This window comes from Trichechus manatus, unplaced genomic scaffold (genome assembly GCF_000243295.1).
Source record: "Trichechus manatus latirostris isolate Lorelei unplaced genomic scaffold, TriManLat1.0 scaffold00110, whole genome shotgun sequence".
Lineage (NCBI taxonomy): Eukaryota > Metazoa > Chordata > Mammalia > Sirenia > Trichechidae > Trichechus > Trichechus manatus.
This window is the reverse complement of record NW_004444046.1, coordinates 4,855,184-4,875,439: the sequence shown is the minus strand read 5'-3', so window position 1 is coordinate 4,875,439 and position 20,256 is coordinate 4,855,184. Positions and strand designations below refer to the sequence as shown.

The following is a 20,256-nucleotide window of genomic DNA, read 5'->3' as shown; positions in this document are numbered from 1 at the left end:
GTTGTGTTAGTAAGGCAGGACCTGATCTACAAGACTGGATTGTGTCCTGAGGCAATCTCTTGAGATATAAAAGACAGAAGTGAGCAGTGAGAGAGGGGGACCTCATACCATCAAGAAAGCAGTGCCGGGAGCAGAGCGTGCCCTTTAGACTGGGGTCCCTGCGCCGAGCAGCTCCTAGTCTGGGGGAACATTGATGAGAAGGCCAACAGAGAGAAAAAGCCTTCCCCTGGAGCTGACGCTCTGGATTTGGACTTTTAGCCTACTTTGACTGTGAGGAAATAAACTTCTCTCGTTAAAACCATCCACTTGTGGTATTTGTGTTATGGCAGCGCTAGATGACTAAGACAGAAAGTGTCAAGGTTCTGCTAAGATGTGGGAACATTCAGCCTAGAGCCCCAACATGCATGATGGCTCTAGGTTTTCCTGGACTGTTTTAGGCACACATATTTGAACCCAAAATAATAGGCTTAGGAAGATCTGGTTAGGTCTGTAGATGCATTAAGAGGTTCATTTTAATCCCTGGTGGCTGAGAAACTTAAGCAGGAGGAGCTGTTCTAAAGCTCTTAGGTGCCGAAGGGGAAGGGAATATTTAACTTGGAAAAGTCTGAGGCTTTTCATTTAGTTGTGAAAGTTTACGAAGTTAACCTTTATAATAATGGAGGTTGAGGCAATATGGTATTATATAAAGAGTCTGGGTATTGCAGTCTGATATGCCCTTTACTGGAATTGCAGTAGCTGTGTAGCCTTAGGTGAGAGGCATAATCTCCTTGAGTCTTAGGAAACTAAAATGAGGAGGAGACCACCTACTTCATTAGTTCCTATGAGGATTAAATGAAGTATCTAGAACTGTATAGGATGCATTATAGATACCTGATAAATAATAATTGCTAATATTTATTGAATAATTGCTATGTGCCAAGCATTTGATAAGTGCTTTACCTGGATTATCTCAGTTAATCCTCACCATACCTCTAGGAAGTAGATATTATCATTATTTCCTTTTTAGAAATGGGAAAATTGATTTTTAAATAGGCTAAGTAACTTTCCCAAACTCACATAGCTAGTACATGCTCTGACTCCAGAGTTTGTGCCTTTAACTACTCTTGTTCTTTTCTTTATACCTGCTTTCTCTAGAATCGAAGCCATCGTGGTACAGTGATTAATCATTTGGCTGCCGACCAAAAGGTCAGCAGTTAGAATCCACCAGGCGCTCTTTGGAAACTCTATGGGGCAATTCTACTTTGTCCTGTAGGGTCGCTATGAGTCGGAATTGACTCGGCGGCAATGGGTTTTTGCGTTGGATTTTTCTAGAGTCCTCAAAATTGCACTGTACCCTGAAAACAGCTTCCCTGTTTGCTATGTAATCCCACCTCTTGCTTTCAAGAGTGCCTGTCCCAGTATTCTATTTAACTGTTCTATGGTTTAGGATGTAATTTTCTGAAGTCACTCTAGTGTGGAATCAGAACTGTTGGAGAGCCAGCCAGTTCAGCAGAAATTCAAGCTGAAATGCAGAGTGTGCTTCTAATGTCCTTCATTTTTCTCTGAGACAAGAGCTGTGGGGAAAATTATCCAGATCTTTGAGCATATAGCTGATGTGGTATTTTAATATGCCATTTTGTTTTCTAATTTTTTTTTTCTTAAGCTGAATGCGTTAGTAAAAAATAAAGTGTTACTGGAGCTATATAGGCATAGCTATAGCTATATCTCACAAATAGCACTAACTCTGGTTCCTCTAAGATCAGTTGCTTCCCCTAAAATGCAATCAAATCAGTATTTATTGAATTACCTAAGTTGTTCTTTAATCTTTTAGCCTTCTTTTTCAGCCCTGTAAATTATCTAGTTTCCCTGCCCTCCTTGTTCCTTTAGAGGAACAAAATAAGAACAATGTGCTGTACCTTTTACTTGTACTTAAAAAGAATATCACTTCCTGTGAGTAGAACATTGCATGCTAATGAAAGACTATGCTGACAACAGAAAAAATGATTATATTCTGACAAAAATTTGTGTCAAATAGCTTATTTATTATTTCAGTTTGATTTTAGAATTTTGTTATGGAATTAGAAGAACATATATAGATTTATCTGACCAGAAAGACTTATTATTGTAATTCGCAATCACTCAGTGCTGACCTATACTCCCTTGCAAATAGGGGTCAAAAGCCTACATTGATTTTTCTGACAGGAGTTTGTAGCAGGTTTAGGAGTCTGTAGTTGGATAAAGAAATGAGCTATGAACACGTGAAAGTAAATAATAACACAAGAAAACAGACTTTTCTTGGAATTTGGATAAAGGGATTCATGGCTTTGTGGTTCAGGACTTGAACCCACACACAGTAGGGTTATGCTGTATTACTCCCTTAGGTCTTTGAAAACTTACTGGGGTTCTCTGGTTTGATACTAAGGTTAGGGTTCTGTGTTGTGTTTCAGAGTCTCAGTTGGGCATGATATGACTGGGATGTGGTTGCAGAGGACTGGAGTAGTGTGACTTCGTTTTGGACAGATAAAGAATTTTTCTCTGTTCTTATTAGAATACTTGACTTTTTGAGTGAACTTTCAGGCTCAGATTTTACGTTTTGCTAATAAATATTCACAGTAATTAGCACTTCTTCAGGAGCATTTCTTTAGTAAGAATGGTTTCCATGTTGAAACAATTGAAACAAGGAATCTGAGAATCTTAACATTTTAAAAAGTAATTATTTAGTAATTAAGAAATAGCTTTATAATTTTATGTAATTATTAGTATAATACCTACTCATTTTAAGATTTTCAGACGTTTGTAGAAAAATACAAACCAGAACGTAAAAATCACCTCTAATCTAGCCACCTATCAGCGGTCTTTTAATGTTTTCCTGAATATTCTTTCAAATATTTTCATATAAAAGTGGAATCTTACTCTATACACTATTTAGTAACTTGATTTTTTCACCTAATGATTTATTTGGGAACATTTTTTCTGTTAATAAATACAGATGTATTTATTGTCTGCATTGTCCAAAATAGTAACCACTAGCTACATGTGGCTGTTTACGTGAAAATTAAAATTAATTAAAATTCAATAAAATTAAAAATTCAGTTCCTTAATTGTTCTAGCCACATTTTAAGTGCTTAGTGCTCAGTAGACATATGTGGATATTGGCTGTTACATTGGACAGTTCTCACCTACATTATTGTTTGTAAATGCTATATGATAAAGGTATTCCTGTTTACACCCAAGCTCTGAATTCTTCCAAGTTGTATACAAAAGGTTATACCAGTTTACATTCTTTTTTTTAAACTTTTTTTTTTTTATTGTACTTTAGGTGAAGGTTTACAGAACAAATAGTTTTTCATTAAACAGTCAGTACACATATTATTTTATGACGTTGGTTAACAACCCCACGACATGTCAACACTCTCCCTTCTTTCTTGACCTTGGAGGACCTACGTTCTTATTAACAGCATTTGAGGATATCTGTTTCCCCAGTTATTAGTAGTAGTCTTTCAAATATTTATTCATCTGAAAGATGGAAAATAGTATCTTGTTTTAATTTGTCTTTACTACTGAGATTGAAGATCTTTTCAAATACTTACTGGCCGTTTCTTCTTTTGCCGATTGCCTCTACTGGATAATTTTAATTTGAACAAATTAGTGAATCCTGGGGATACATAACTAGGAGAGAACTATGTTAATAAACTTGATGAAATGTGATATTACCAATGCAGTGAAACATTAAACTGCCGCCTTTTTTTTTATACTTTATTTTATGGTTAAGATTAAGGTTAAGACTATGGTTTGACATTGGTTCAATTGACTTATCACAGGTAATTCAACAGGCATTGCATCGCCCCCCCAGCTCAGCTGCTCAGTACCTTCAGCAGATGTATGCAGCCCAACAGCAGCACTTGATGTTGCACACCGCAGCTCTTCAGCAGCAGCATTTAAGCAGCTCCCAGCTTCAGAGCCTTGCAGCTGTTCAGGTGAGACTGATATAAATTAAGACTTTAGAAGATCAAAGCTTAAATTATCAGCAGATGATTACTGAAAATAAATACACCTCCTCATTTATAGACTAGCTCATTATCTGACATTTTGCATAACAACAGTAGTAAAAAATCTACTGTCCAACTATCTTGTGCATTAACGATGTACGCTTGGCAGTAACGTACGCTGAGATGTGATGTGAGAGTAACGCTGGCTTTGGTAGTTAAGGTTATGTGTCAGCTTGGCTAGGCCATGATTCTCAGTGGTTTGGCAGTATGTAATGATATAATTCAGCAGTTATGTAATGAGGTGACTTGGCAGTTATGTAATCATGTTGTTACCTCCGTTTTGTGATGTAATGTGATCATCCTCCATTTTTGCATAATGCTGATTTCCATAACGACCTGGTCTTTGGAACCTAACCATGTTGATAAGTGAGGAGAGGGTGTACAGTGGATATGATTTCAGAGTTCTCAGATACCCTGTGATTATTTTTCCTTAAGGAAATGTATTAGTAGGCATCAAATAGAAGTTAATTTGGAAAAAAATAATGTTTTGTAAATTACCCTGTTGCTAGATTCTGTCCCACTGCTTTTTATCTACATTGCAGAAATGCTATGGTATGGCATAACTTTGTGTATAAAATTCTAGAAACGATAGTGAATAGTCAAGGTTACATGAATTATATTTACATTTGAACAAAAAAACAAGATTTTTTATTATATAAATAGTTTGTACTCATTAAAAATATCATACAGTATAAAATTGTTTATAAGAGGCAAATAAAGTAAAGGTATTCCTTTTCCATACCCACTGCTGTTTCCCACTTTTGTAAGGTGGTCACTGTAATAGCTTAATATCTGTTGTTGTTGTTAGTTGCCATTGAGTTGATTCTGACTCATGGCGGCCCCACGTGTGCACAGTAGGACTGCTGCATAGGGTTTTCAAGTCTGTGACCTTTCAGAAGCAGATTGCCAGGCCTTTCTTGCGAAGCGCCTCTGGGTGGGTTTGAACTGCCCACCTCTTGGCTAGTAGTTGAGTGGTTAACAGTTTGCCCCACCCAGGGACTCCATTTAATATGTATTCCTCAAGAAAAAAAAAATTTTTTTAAATAATATTTTATTGTGTTGAAGGTGAAAGTTTACACAGCAGATTAGGTTCCCATTTAACAGTTTCTACACAAATTATTCAGTCATCTTGGTTACGTTTTTCACAATGTGTTAATCATTCTTATTCATTCAGGTCTGGCTGTACCATTTATACTACTCTAGTCTCCATGCCCCCTTACCTTCTTATCTTTGCTTTAGAGTAATTTTTGACTGTTTAGTCTCATATAGATGATTTTTTAAAGCAGCTCATTACTCACTGATAATATTCTTTATTTTATGAGCCAATCTGTTATTTTGCTAAAAGGTGACCTCAAGGGATAATTTCAGTTTCAAATTTAAAGAGTATCTCAGGGCAATAGTCTCAGGGAGTTCTTTACTCTCAACCGGTCCAGTAAGTCTGGACTTTTTAAGAATTTGAGTTCTGTTCCATGTTTTTCTCCCTTCTATCAGGATCCATTTAATTGTGGCCCTAATCAGAACAGTCGATAGTGGTGGCTGGGCACCATTTAGTTCTTCGGGTCTTAGGATAGAGGAGGCCATGGTTTGTATAGTCTGTTAGTCCTGTAGACTGCTTTCTTCTCTGAGTCTTCAGTTTCCTCCTTTCTCTTTTGTTCTGGATGAGTAGAGACCAATAGTTGTCCTCCAGAAATTCTTTACTTGTAAGTATATATATATATATATATGCATCTTTCTAAAATCCAGTCATACTATTCCTGCTGCTAACAGGATGATTTTATGATTAAATATTAAAAGAGTTATTTTCTTTATTATTATACTATCATTTAAATAAAACTGTATGTGAGATTCAATCTTAAATCTCCTCAGTAGATTCATCTAGAATTTCTAGTGACTAACACTGAAAAAGGCTTATTTCTGTTATTAACAGATCCTCAGCTGTGGTTTCTTCTTGGTAGTGTAATTTTAAATAACATTGTGTTCATGATCTGAGTTAGAAAACTGAAACTGGCTCTTGATGTAGCTCCAGTTTCTTTTTCATAATGTTGGAGTGGTGATTCCATTTCAAAGATCGCAGAACCTGTAGGGTGAAACTGACAATGTGTGCGGCTAATAAAACTAAGATCAGCCTTTTGGTCCTGTTTCCACCATTCAGTTTTTTCTTTTTTTAAAACCTGTCTGACCAAAGCTTAAGTCATGTTGACCATAAAATTAATTGGTTCATATTTGAACCTTTTGACTTTTTGTTGTGATTTTGTGTTATCCTGGTGACAGAAAGCTTTTAACTTCAGGTTTTTGTGGTGCTGACGTTTTCTTTGTTCCTCTTACTCTCCTGTGCTGAATTCCTTTTGTTTGTGGGTTTTTTTTTTTTTTTCAGTTCGTTTCTGTAGATTTTATTTTTAGTGAGACTTTATGTTTTTCTTCTTTATTTTGATGAGTAGGTTTGTTAACTTTCTTTGTGGTTACCTTGAAATTTACCCTTATCTTCCTAGGTTTGAACCAGTCTATTATTACTCAGCATCGCCTTGCCTTCCTCTCCATTAGAAAGTCCTATACCTGTACCATTTATTCCCTCTTTTATTGTTCTTACATTGTTGTCATTTACAGATTTACCTCTCTGATTCCCTGTTGTAATTCTTTTGGTTTTGGATAGTCCTTGAGGGTGCATTTCCTAGGTTGGTATCTGGCTGGTACGATCTTGCGTCCTAGATTCAGGCTGTGGTCTGATGTTTGTTCTCAAACCGAAGGACTGCCTTTAATAATTCTTGTAAGTTTGGTTTGGTTTTTATATAGTTCCTTAATTTCTGTTTATCTGGAAATGTCCTAATTTCACCATCATATTTGAATGAGAGTTTTGCAGGATATATTATTCTTGGTTGGCAATTTTTTTCTTTCAAGGTTTTATGTATGTCATCCTGTTGCCCTCTTGCCTGCATGGCTTCTATCAGATAATCAGAGCTTAGTCTTACTGTTTCCCCTCTGTATGTGACTTTTCATTTTTCTCGAGCCGCTCTCAGGATTCTTTGTTTGTCTTTGGCTTTTAGCGAGTGTAATTATGATATGCCTTGGTGATTTTCCTTTGGGGTCCCATCCTATATGGGGTTCGTTGAGCTTCTTGGATGGTCAACTTTTCATCTTTCATAATATTAGGGAAGTTTTCTGTCAGCAGTTGTTCAGTGATCCTCTCTGTGTTTTCCATTTTCTCCCACTGTTCTGGAACTCCGATCACTCGCAGATTTTTGCTTTTGATTGTATCCCGCATAATTTTCAGGGTTTCTTCATTTTTCTTTGTTCTTTTTTCTGATTTTTCCTCAAAGTTGTATCCAAGTGTTTGTCTTCAGTTTCGCTGATTCTATCGTTTCAAACTGCTCCTCAGCCCTTCTGTGACACTGTCCATTTCTGAAGTCTTGTTTATCTTTTGGATTTCTAATTGTTGTTTTTGTGTGATTTCTAGTTGTGAATTTATTTTGGCATTTTGTTCCTGTATTATTTTCCTTAATTCTTCCATTTTTTGTCTATTATTTTTCATGAATTTGTCTATTTTTTCCTAATTTTTGTCTGCTTTTTGCTTCAACTCTTGGATAGCGCCAAATATTAGAGATTTGAATTCCCTATCAGGTAGTTCTAGTGCCTTTTCTTCTACTGGAAAGTAATCTGTTGTTTTATTTTGGATGCCTACTGAAACCATCCTGTCTTTTTTTTCAATATGTTTTGATATTGTCTGCTGTCTTTGGGACATTCAGTAGTTACTGTCTTCGTTTATTGATTGTAGATTTGTTTCATCCTGCTTTTTTGTTTTATTTGGTTATGTCTGAGCAGGCAGGCTGTGTGTTCTTTGTTGTTTGCTTGTCTGTGGGCATGATACTTTTCACCGCCTTGTCCAATAGGCAGGGCCCGTTTCTCTGCTATGGTGTAGCAGGGCAGGTCCAGCTGAAGGGGAGTTGCTGGGATGGGTTGTTTGTGACACGTACTAGTCCAACAGGGTGGGCTGGGAATCAGTGCAGGGCAGGTTCCGGGAGGCCGTGCCTGTGCTGCTTGGGGATGTGATGTTCAGTGCATGGTGCAGGTAGGCAGGAAGGAGCGGGTAGGTTGTGATGTGTGGAGCTAAGATGGGTGCAAAGACGAGAGAGAGAGCAGAGAGAAAACAGGAGCCAAAAACAAAACACGCACACACAAAAGAGTGCTAAGGGAGCTTACTGTTGGAGTGGAGAGACAGACTGAGAAATGGAGAAAAATGAGTGGAAAAAAACGAAAATAATAAATAAAAATTAGAAAGACTAAAAAAAAAAAGAAAAGTCCCCAGGCATCCCACTGATGTGGCTTTGAAGACCTGGGGAAGTGGCTCCCAGGCCGTGAAATACAACCTGGCTAGAAGGTGCAGAGGTGTCACACAGCACCAGATATTCAGGAGACAGGAAAAGAAGGTAAATATAGAGAAATGAGAAACAGAAATGAAGAAAGACGGAAAGGGAAAAAAAAAAAAAAAAAAAGAAATGTCCCCCGGGCTCCCACTGGCACGGCTGTGTAAAACCGGGAAGTGGCTCCAAAGCCATGAAAAGAAAAAAACAAACAAGACAAAACAGAACAAAACAAAACGAAAAGAAAAAAAGGCCTTGGGGATCCCAGCAGCGTGGTGGTGTGGATCAGGGAAGCAGTTCCCCAGTCTAGCAGTGCTTCACAGCCTTTTAAGAAGCAGCAAAGCTGGCACATGGAACCAGGTGTTCAAGAGAAAGGAGGGGGAGGTGATAAGAGGTGGGGAAGAAACTGGAAGAATCGGAAAATGCAACACCAGCAACAAATAGCACTGATGGAGCCAACCAGTGTGGGTGGGGCGAATCCAAGTGGCATGGGGCCAGAGCCAGTGTTTCCTGGCTGAGCAACTGCAGCCAGCTAGGAAGGGGCAGAGGCTGAGTAGAGGGGAGAAGGTTGTGGGGTGGGAAAGCGTATATTACTGGTTACTGGTTGTTCTGTCTCCTGCTGGAAGCTCTGTGAAGCTGCTTTCCCGTACTCCCTGTCTGCTGCTCTTTGATGTGGGCGGAGCAAATCCAAGCGACATGGACCCTGTACTTCCTGGCTAACCGAGCGACTGCAGCCAGCTAGGAAGGGGCACAGCGCAGGCTGAGGGCAGGGGAGAAGGATGGGGGGTGGGAAAGCGTATATTACTGGTTGGTCTTTCTCCTGCTGGGAGCTCCATGAAGCTGCTTTCCTGTACTCCCTGTCCACCTATCTCCGACAGGAGTCGAAGATGGCGAATCTGTGCTGCGTTAGCTCATGGGGACCTCCACACGTATCTCTTCTCGGTCTCCGTTCTCTGTCAGTTTCTTACTCCATTTGGTGCTTGACTGAGTTCTTTATCTCTTCATTAGATGCTTAGGGTTCCAGGATTGACATTTGTCTCTGTTTTACTTAGTTTTTCGGGTCTTTGCTGTGGAGGGACAGTGTGGTGCTTCTGTCCATAGTGCCAGGTTGGCTCCGCCAGCTAATTTCAGGTTTTTTATAGACATATTATTATAAAGGTCTTTTTTTTTTCTTTTTAAGGCAAGTTTGTCCAGTGGAAGACCATCTACTTCCCCCACAGGAAGTGTCACACAACAGTCAAGTATGTCCCAGACATCTGTAAGTACCCTGAATTTTTTCTTGGATTTAAATTTTTTAATTATTTTTTTCCAAAGGAAACCACTGTTGATATTTATGAAGTTGTTATCGTATGTTTGTTGAATGCTAGTTGAGTAACGAGTGCCAAGAAATAGAAATGATAAGGTTCAAGAATTCGGAACTAATGTTAAACTTCTAAAACTCTGAGTCTTAAAAATCTATTTTTTTTATACAGGCAGTCCCCGGGTTATAAATGTCCGACTTAGGAACAACTTGTAGTTACAAACCAACTCCCGTAAAGCCTGTTTTTTTAAAAACATACACACAGTGGTTGGTAATAAAAACAGGTGCTGCTTTGTGACACCCATGAAAACATTATTATTATTACTGTATTACTATGTTAAAGACGTTTTTGTGTATCTGGGTTTGTTTAATGTATTTTATACACAGAAAGGTATACTCTACTATATACTAAGATGAACATTTAACTGATGTTACATATGAACTGTACCTACTGTTCCAACTTATGTAATACAAATTCAACTTAAAGACAGAAACAGAACTCATTCATAATCTGGGGACTGCCTGTACTGATTGTGTTCAGATCTTATGTGATTCTAAATGGTTTCAGTTTTCAGTGTGTATTGAAAGCCTAAACTATATAATGCAGGGATATTAGTCCGTGCATTTCCTGTGCTATTCTAAAATATGTCATGTTTTTGGTAGATGTTTACATATTTCTAGCTTTGTCTATGCTATTCACATTTTAGAAATTATACTTTTTAGCTTACTTGAGTTATCTTGGTCAAATTTGCAAATATCCATTCAAGATAGTGTAATTTATTTTGGGAAAGGAGTTAAAGAAAATTGATTTCCTGTATTACACAAATACACTGGGAAAGTTGCCCAGTTAATAGACAATTACAAAAGTGGTAGTACTTTTATTTTGATGTAACTTCAACCGTAAGAATAATAAAAAGAATTTGTGTACGTCCTTTACCAGATTCACGAATTGTCAACATTTTGCCCATTGCTTTATCACTTATTCTTTCTTTATACATACATATTATTTTTTTTCTGAACCATTTGCAGGTAAGTTGAGACATGCCATATATCCTGAATACTTTAATATGTATTTCCTAGGAACAAAATCATTCTTTTATGGAATCACAGGAAAATTGTCAAATTCAGGAAATTTAACATTGGTATAATGCCGTTCATATTCAGATTTCATCGTCACAGGTTTCTCAGCATCATAGTTTTGAGATTTTGCACCTGATAATTTTTTGTTGTAGGGGCTATCCTGTGCATTATAAGATGTTTAGCTGCATTCTTGCCTTCTACCCTTTCAACACGAGTAGACTCTGAGCCTTCTCCTTCCCCCTCGTGACAACCAAAAATGTCTCCACACATTGCGAAATGTCTCCTGGGGGGCATAATTGCTCCCATTTGAGAACCATTGAATTATCCCAGTAATGTCCTTTCCAGCAATTTTTCTAGTCCAGGATGGTAATACCTTGGATACTTTGTAAAACTGACTGTAGTACAGGCATACCTCAGACATATTGCAGGTTCAGTTCCAGACCACTGCAGTAAAGTGAATATTGCAATAAAATGAGTCACACGAATATTTTGGTTTCCCAAACCAAAAAAAAGAAAAAAATCCCGTTGCTGTCGAGTCAAGTCTGACTCCTAGCGACCCTATAGGACAGAGTAGAAATGCTGCCTAGGGTTTCCAAAGAGCGGCCAGTGGCTTTGAACTGCTGATGTTTTGGTTAGCAGTCAAACTCTTAACCACTGCACCACAAAGGCTCCTTTTGGTTTTCCAGTGCATATAAAAGTTATGTTTATACTATATAGTAGTCTGTTAAGTGTGGCATTATGTCCAAAAAAACAACGTACATACCTTAATTAAAAAATACTTTATTGCTAAAAAATACTGACCATCACCTGAGCCTTCAGCAAGTTGTAATCTTTTTGCTGGTGGAAGGTCTTGCCTCTATGTTGATGGTTACTGACTGATCAGGGTAGTGGTTGCTGAAGGTTGGCATGACTGTGGCAATTTCTTAAAATAACACAGCGAAGTTTATTGCATCAATTGACTCATCCTTTCACAAAAAATTTCTCTGTAGCATGCAATGCTGTTTGATAGCATTTTACCCACAGTAGAACTTCTTTCAGAATTAGAGTCAGTCCTGTCAAATCTTGCCACTGCTTTATCATCTAAGTTTATGTAATATTCTAAATCTTTTGTTGTCATTTCAACAATGTTCACAGCATGTACCTGGAGTAGATTCTATCTGAAGAAACCACTTTCTTTGCTCATCTATAAGAAGCAACTCCTCATCCGTTTTATCATGAGATTGTAGCAATTCAGTCACATCTTCAGGCTCCACTTCTAATTCTAGTTCTCTTGCTGTTTACACCACATCCACTATTACTTCCTCCAGTGGAGCCTTGAACCCCTCAAAGTCATCTGTGAGTGTTGCAATCAGCTTCTTCCAAACACCTGTTAATGTTGGTATTTTGACCTCTTCCCATGGATCTTGAATGTTCTTAATGGAAGGTTTTCAGTTTACTTTGCCCGGATCCATCAGAGGAATCACTGTCTATGGCAGTCAAAACCTTATGAAATGTGTTTCTTAGATACTAAGACTTGAAAGTCAGAATTACTCCTTGATCTGTGAGCTGCAGGATGGATATTGTGTTAGCAGGCATGAAAACAACATTAATCTTGTACATCTCCATCAGAACTCTTGGCAGACCCAGTGAATTGTCAATGTGCAGTAATATTTTGAAAGGAATCTTTTTTTCTGAGCAGTAGGTCTCAACAGTGGCCTTAAAGTTTACAGTAAACCATGTTGTGAACAGATGTTTTGTCTTCCAGGCCTTATAGAGCATAGGCAGAGTAGATATAGCATAATTCTTAAGGGCCCTAGGATTTTTGGAATGGTAAATGCGCATCGGCTTCAGCTTAAAGTCACCAGCTGCATTAGCCCCTAAGAGAGTCAGCCTGTCCTTTGAAGCTATGAAGCCAGGCATTGACTTCTCTCTAGCTGTGAAAGTCCTAGATGACATCTTCTTCCAATATAAAGCTATGTTGTCTACAGTGAAAGTCTGTTGTTAAATGTATCCACCTTCATCAATTATCTTAGCTAGATCTTCTGGATAACTTGCTGCAGCTTCTATATCAGCAATTGCTGCTTCACCTTGCACCTTTATGTTATAGAGATGGCTTCTTTCCTTAAACTTCACGAACCAACCTTTGCTAGCTTCAAACTTTTCTTCTGCAGCTTCCTCACCTCTCTCAGCCTTCACAGAATTGAAGAGAGTTAGGGCCTTGCTCTGGATTAGGCTTTGGCTTAAGGGAATGTTGCGGCTGGTTTGATCTTCTATCCATACCACTAAAACTTTGTCCGTATCAACAATAAGGCTGTTTTGCTTTCTTATCATTAGTGTGTTTGCTGGAGTAGCACTTTTATTTTCCTTCAAGAACTTTTCCTTTGCATTCACAACTTGACTAACTGTTTGGTGCAAGAGGCCTAGCTGTCAGCCCGTCTTGGCTTTCGACGTACCTTCCTCAGTAAGCTTAATCATTTCCAACTTTTGATTTAAAGTGAGAAATGTGCAACTCTTCCTTTCACTTGAACACTCAGAGGCCATTATAGGGTTATTAATTGGCCTAATTTCAATATTGTCGTGTCTCAGGGAATAGGGAGGCTTGAGGAGAGGGAGAAAGATGGGGGAAGGGGGAGTGGCCGGTCAATGGAGCAGTCAGAACACATAGAACATTTATTAAGTTCTCTGTCTTATATGGCTGCAGTTTGTGGTGCCCCAAAACAATTAGAACAGTAACATCAAAGATCACTGATCACAGATCACCATAACAGATATAATAATAATGAAAAAGTTTGAAATATTGCAAGAATTACCAAAATGTGACACAGACGCAAAGTGAGCACATGCTGTTGGAAAAATGGCGCTGATAGACTTGTTGATGCAGGGTTGCCACAAATCTTACAGTTTGTAAAAAACTCAGTATCCGTGAAGCACAATAAAGTGAAGCACAATCAAGCAAGCTATGCCTGTAGATTATACTTTGTAGGTTGTTAAGGAATTGAAGATAAACTTGTACTGTTTCTTCATCTAAGAGTGTAGTCTTTGCTGACTAGCTGTATTTCTGGCTACCGACCTGACATTTTTAATTTAAAAAATTCTTTTTTAGCATGGAAGTAACCTGGAGCGTGAGTGAAATTAGTTAAAAAAGAAATTGCTTATAACTTAAAAGAAGAGAATGCTGGCACCCACTAATTGCCTGTTCGTTCAATTAGCGGTAGTCTTCTCAAACTGCAAACATGGTTGTCCCAGGTTGTTTGACCGATTTCATTTCTTTATAACATTCCGTTTCCCAACTGATACCTCACTCCTACCCTAAACCCCAACCTATTAGGCTGGTCACCTGACAACTACTTTGTAGCCTTTTTTTCTCCTGGAAGCCGAATTCTCCTCCATAGGTTTCATTGTTATCCGGAAACCTACCTCAGAATAACCAAAACTCTGAAACCTGCTTGACTGCCACCTGAAGGCTCATTATTATCACTAGCTAGAGATTTCTGCTACCACGCTCTGCCCTCTTTTGGATGTTTCTCCTCATTAGAACAGCAAGACTAGTTCTAGGCTTGTATCAGTCATAGGTTCTGGCATACTTCATGAAACAAGACTGTCTGGCTTATGAAAGTACCATAAAAAAAAAATTATTAGAATTGTAATTTCTGTGAATATTGCATACATGAAATGATAATGAGAGGAAAAGTTTAAAATTTCTTTTATTATTTTGAAGGGAAAAATATACATCATGACATATTTATATAAATGTTATAGTTATTTTAGTATTTCATAGACTAAAGAATTTGTCTGTATTTTTAACCAGTCTACAAAATGTTTACCAGTAATTCCCTTAACTACAAATGTACAAATTAAAGACATATTTGACGTCCATAACCAGTATTAATGCTAGAACCTATGACTGGCTGGTGGGGGAAAAGAAGTAGAGAGAACAGATGCCTAGAAAAAAAAGAGTAATACGTTGTTTTATTTTCTGTCCCTGGTGAGCTACTATTCAAGTAAGTTGACAAATCATGATGGTCAGTGTGGCTTGGTAAATTGAGATCAACATCCAAAAGAGGGCAGAGTGTGGTAGCAGAAATCTCTAGCTGGTGATAATAATGAGCCTTCAGGCGGCAGTCAAGTAGGTTTCAGAGTTTTGGTTATTCTGAGGTAGGTTTCCGGATAACAATGAAACCTATGGAGGAGAATTCGGCTTCCAGGAGAAAAAAGGCTACAAAGTAGTTGTCAGGTGACCAGCCTAATAGGTTGGGGTTTAGGGTAGGAGTGAGGTATCAGTTGGGAAATGGAATGTTATAAAGAAATGAAATCAGTCAAACAACCTGGGACAACCATGTTTGCAGTTTGAGAAGACTACCGCTAATTGAACGAACAGGCAATTAGTGGGTGCCAGCATTCTCTTCTTTCTCCTCATTAGAACAGCAAGACTAGTTCTAGGCTTGTATCAGTAGTGAAGGTGGTGACTGTGATTGTTGGGACTGAACCTATAGGTTAGTGTTTTCATTACCTTAAATGAGTGGGGCTAAGATTTAGTTTACTTTGATTGACTATCCCTGTTGCCGTCAAGTCAATTCTGACTCACAGTGACCCTATGGACACGGTAGAACTGCCCCATAGGGTTTCCAAGGAGTGCCTGGTGGATTCAAACTGCTGACCTTTTGGTTAGCAGCCATAGCTCTTAACTACTGTGCCACCAGGGTTTCCTATAGTAAAATCTAAACCGATTAAAAACTCTTGCTACAAAAAGAAAACAAAAAACAAAAAAAATAAGCAAAGTTAGAAAACAGATAACAAAATGGCATAAAATATATTTGCACCATATATTCCCACTAATGGGAATGTAAATTGTTTCAGCTTTTCTGGAGGGTTTGGCAGTGTATATGAAAATTTAAAATGTGTATGCCCTTTCACATAGCACTCTCACTTTTAGCAAAATAATTAAAAGATATAATTGTGAAAATATGTATGACTTACAATAGTAAAAAAATCATAAACAGTATAAAAGTCCATTAGTTGAGGATTAGTTAAATAAATGATGGTTAACTCATACAGTGAAATGCTGTAGCTACTAAAAAATGCCATATGTATATATAGAGAGAGTTTTAGGCTTTTTTATGTATTAAGTGAAAAAATCAAGAATGAACAGTATAATGTTATTTACCTTATTTCATTTTGGTTATGTATTCTATTTTTCAGTTCTAAAATTTCCATTTAGTTCTTCCTTATATCTTTTATTTCTTTGCTGAGACTTTTTATTTTTTGTTTCAAGCATGTTTATAATCACTCGTTAAAGCATTATTTATTTATTGTTGTACTTTAGACGAAGGTTTACAGAACATACTAGCTTCTCATTAAACAGTTAGTACACAGACTGTTTTGTGACGTTGGTTACCAACCCCACATGTCATCTCCCTTCTTGACCTTGGGTTCCATGTTAGCAGCTTTCCTGTCCCCTCCTGCTTCTAGTCCTTGCCCCTGGGCTGGTGCGCTCTTTTAGTCTCATTTTGTTTTATGGGCCTGTCTAATCTTTGGATGAAGGGTGAACCTCAGGAGTGACTTCATTACTGAGCTAAAAGGGTGTCCAGAGGCCATACTCTAGGGGTTTCTCCAGTCTCTTGTCAAGCCAGTAAGTCTGGTCTTTTTTTGTGAGTTAGAATTTTTCTCCAGCTCTGTCTGGTATCCTGTATTGTGATCCCTGTCAGAGCAGTCAGTGGTGGTAGCCAGGCCCCATCTAGTTGTGCTGGACTCAGTCTGGTGGAGGCTGTGGTAGTTGTGGTCCATTGGTCCTTTGGACTAATCTTTTCCTTGTGTCTTCGGTTTTCTTCAGTCGCCCTTGCTCCTGAAGGGGTGAGACCAGTGGAGTATCTCAGATGGCTGCTAGCAGGCTCTTAAGACCCAAGACGCTACTCAACAAAGTAGAATGTAGAACATTTTGTTTATAAACGATGTTATGCCAAATGACCTAGATGTTCCCGGAGACCATTCGTTAAAGCATTTTTATGATGTCTGCTTTAAAAATATGTCAGATAATTCTTTTACTTCTGTCATCAGTGGTTGGCATTTATTATCTTTTTCACTCAATTTGAGATCTTCCTGGTTCTTGGTATGCTGAGCGATTTTCAGTTGAAATCTGGGCATTTTGAGTATTACGTTATGAGACTGTGGATCTTATTTAAACCCTTGTCTTAGCTGAGCTCTGACACTGCTTCTGCAGAGAAAAGGGAGGTGTGCCACCTCCTTACTGCCAGGTTGGGGTAGAAGTCTAGGTTCCCCATTTGGCCTCTGTTGATACCCGAGAGGGGTGCTGTTCATTACTGCTATGGGAGGGTGGCAGTTCTGGCTCCTCACTAAGTCTCCACTGATTCCTCCCTGGCTGAGAAGGGTAGGAGCACCTCATTATTGCTCACCTTGTGGTCTCCACTGATACCTGGGGTGAAGGGATGAGATGGTGGTGGCATTTATTACTACCTGGCAGAGATGAAAGTCCTGGTTCCTACTTGGCCTTCTCTGACACCGGCCTAGTACAGGAATTGGCGGGGGTGGGGGTGGGGGTTGGGGTACCTCATTACAATCTGGCAAAGGTGGAAATCTAGACTCCCTGCTTGACCTTTGCTGTGTGGGAGGGGCCACAGTTTTTTCTTGTGGTGTTTGGCTGAAATAGAGCAATTACTGTAAAAGTTTTCTGTTTTGCTAGGCTGTTCCTTTCACAGTCCTTTGGCTAGAAAGAGTAGGCTTCTGTTGGGGCTTTTTGACTGTGCCCATTGTTTTTTCTGGGTTACCGGCTTCTTCAGCTGTAAGTGTGGGTTATATGAGGCAAAAAGAAAACCCAGGAGCTCACCGCCATGTTGTCCTTTGGGTCCTAAGGTCCCGAGCTGGTCTGCCTTCTGTTCACCTTTTGGAGTCTTGTGTTTGTTTTATATAACACCCAGGGTTTGTATTTGTACTTAGTGGGAGGAATAGGAAAAAATAAGTTTATTCTATCTGTATGGAAACAGAACTGTTATTTAACTTATTTTACAAAGTTATATCTATAATCTGTCTGATTATGTGGGGGAAAATATGTAATAATACACAACAAACTTATCAGTAGTTATCTCCGAGAAAGGATATTGAAGAGCTTTATTTTATTAATTTTTATATTGCTTTAATAAGACAGTATTGTTGTCTAAGAGATGGACAGTACAAATGTATAGAGTAAGAGGGACACGTTAGCAGTCCTATTTGCCCTGACAAAGTTTTATGTAAAGCTTTCCTGTTTTTTTACTATGCATTTCTGTACATAAATGTAAGTACATAGGCCTGTGTTATTTTTATTTGTTTTAATTTAAGTGCTATCATGTTGTATATATACTTTCTCTTCTAAGTCTTTGGGCATTTTCAGCTGTAGAGGATTATGTGGCTGGAAATTGCAATTGTTAATTACATAAACTCTAAATAACTCAACGGCTGCTTGTACCTCATTCTCTTTCCTTGTTGCTTTTTGGCTCTGGCTCTATACTATCCCAGATGTTTTGACTGTAATTCGCGTTATTGTTCTGCCAAAAAATGGAAAAACCTTGTTTTTGATTGCTTTCTAGTTATGGTACTACACAAGATGAGCTTCTGAAGTCCAGTTTATTTATGACTTTATTTATTCATTCAACAAATACTTATGAGCATTTAATATGTGCCAGTATATATGGTGGCGCAGTGGTTAAGAGCTTGGCAGCTAACCAAAAGGTTGGCAGTTTGAATCTACCGGTTGCTCCTTGGAATCCCCATGGGGCAGTTCTGCTCTGTCCTGTACGGTCACTGTGAGTTGGAATCGACTCGACAGCAGCGTGTTTTTTTGGTTAATATGTGCCAAACACTGTTCTAGATGCTGGGGATACAGCAACACAGCAGACAAAAATCTATCTTCATGGAGCTAGGGATAGACAGTAAACAAGTATATATGTCAGATGGTGATAAGTGCTATGAAGAAAAATAAAACAAGGAAGTGAGATGGGGTGAGGAGAATTTAAACTAGGGTGGTCGGGGAAGGCCTTGCTAATAAAGGTGGCATTGGAAAGGGGTGAGGAAGGCAGCCGTGTTGAAGGAACAGAAAGGAGGGCAGTGTGGCTCAAGTGGAGTGAGAGAGTGGGAGTGCGGTTTCGAGATGACCTTAGAAAGGTTGTTGGAGTCCTAATCAAGATTTAGGATCTTACAGGAGGTTATAAACCGAAAAAACTTGTTATTGAGTCAGTTCTGACTCATGCCAACCCCATGTGTGTCAAAATGCCAACCCCATGTGTGTCAGAGTAGAATTGCACTCCATAGCGTTTTCAATGACAGTGATATTAAGGAAGTAGATCACAAAGACTTTCTTCCCTAGTTACATACACAGTGTAGATTCCAACCACCAACCTTTTGGGTAGCAGCCAACGAGCAAACCGTTTGCACCACGCAGGGACCTATAAAATATTATAAAACCCTTGAATTTTAATTGCTTTGAGTTGGGAAGCTATTGGTGAGCTGTTTGAGTCAAAAAGTTATATGATCTGACATAGGTTTTAAAAGGGTCTGCTTAACTGCAGTGTTGAGAATAGGCTATAAGGGGCAAAGGCAGAAGCAAGGAGACCAGTAATACAGGTGGTCCCCACCTCAGGACATATTCAGGGTATGACGAACTGCACTTACAACTTTTTTTTTTTTTTAACATTTTATTAGTAATATGTACTACATGCAGCGTGTAATTTGCTGAGGTTATCATTCTTAGATGTTCACTTGCAGATGTACAGTGTTATGATGTACTGTTCAAAACATTGCCCTATAGCAGGCCGTGAAAACTTAAAAAAAAAAGAGGTATTTGATTTACGGCAGAACCGACTTAGGACAGAGTTGTCAGAATGGAATTCCGTCATCATAGGTCGGTGACTACCTGTAAGCCAACTGAGATGTACTGTCAGCTTGGTCCATGATGGTGACAGCAGAAGTGGTGAAGAGTGGTTAGACAGATTCTGGATATATTTTTTACTTCACCATTTTATTATGGAAATTTGGATGTTTTGAAAGTAGAGCTAACAGGACATGCTGATAGATTGAATATAAGATGTGAGGAAAGGCAAGGAGTCAACTCTGTGGTTTTTGGTCCAAGCATCTGAAGGAGTGGAGAAGCCATTTACTAAGATTGGGAAGAATTGGAGAAGTAAGTTGGGGAAGAAAACTAGGAGTTTGGTTTTGGACAAGTTATGTTTGTGGTATGTATTAGATACCTACCTGTAGATGTTTAGTAGACATTGGATATGTGAGTCTAGAGTTCATGTGGGAGGTCTGTGATTAATGTTGTCTTGCTCAGCTCATTAAAAATTCAAGTCACAAGAGTACATGATGACTTCACTACCAGTTGTGGTGCATCATGAGAAAAAGCTTGGCAGAGGAGGTGATGGACCTGGGTTCTAGTCTTAATTCTGTGACTGACTGGAGTTGTGACTTAGGGCAAATCATTTGACCTCCCTATACCCCAGTTTTCTCTTCTGTAAAACTAAGTTAT

At 38.6% G+C, this 20,256-nt stretch overlaps 1 protein-coding gene across 11 annotated transcripts in view; it reads left to right on the top strand.

Moving 5' to 3' along the window:
• PHC3 (polyhomeotic homolog 3) overlaps positions 1-20,256 on the top strand; it is an 89,237-nt gene that overhangs the window by 4,609 nt on the left and 64,372 nt on the right. For 10 of the 11 annotated variants that reach the window (XR_002825182.1, XM_023737898.1, XM_023737895.1 and 7 more), the window contains 2 exons: positions 3,801-3,956; positions 9,564-9,641. Coding sequence is in view for 10 of the 11 variants with exons in the window: in XM_023737898.1 (XP_023593666.1) it covers positions 3,801-3,956; positions 9,564-9,641 (234 nt within the window). In the remaining variant the exon portion in view is untranslated. The remainder of the gene's footprint in view (positions 1-3,800; positions 3,957-9,563; positions 9,642-20,256) is intronic. The other variant, XM_023737896.1, reaches the window with a different exon arrangement.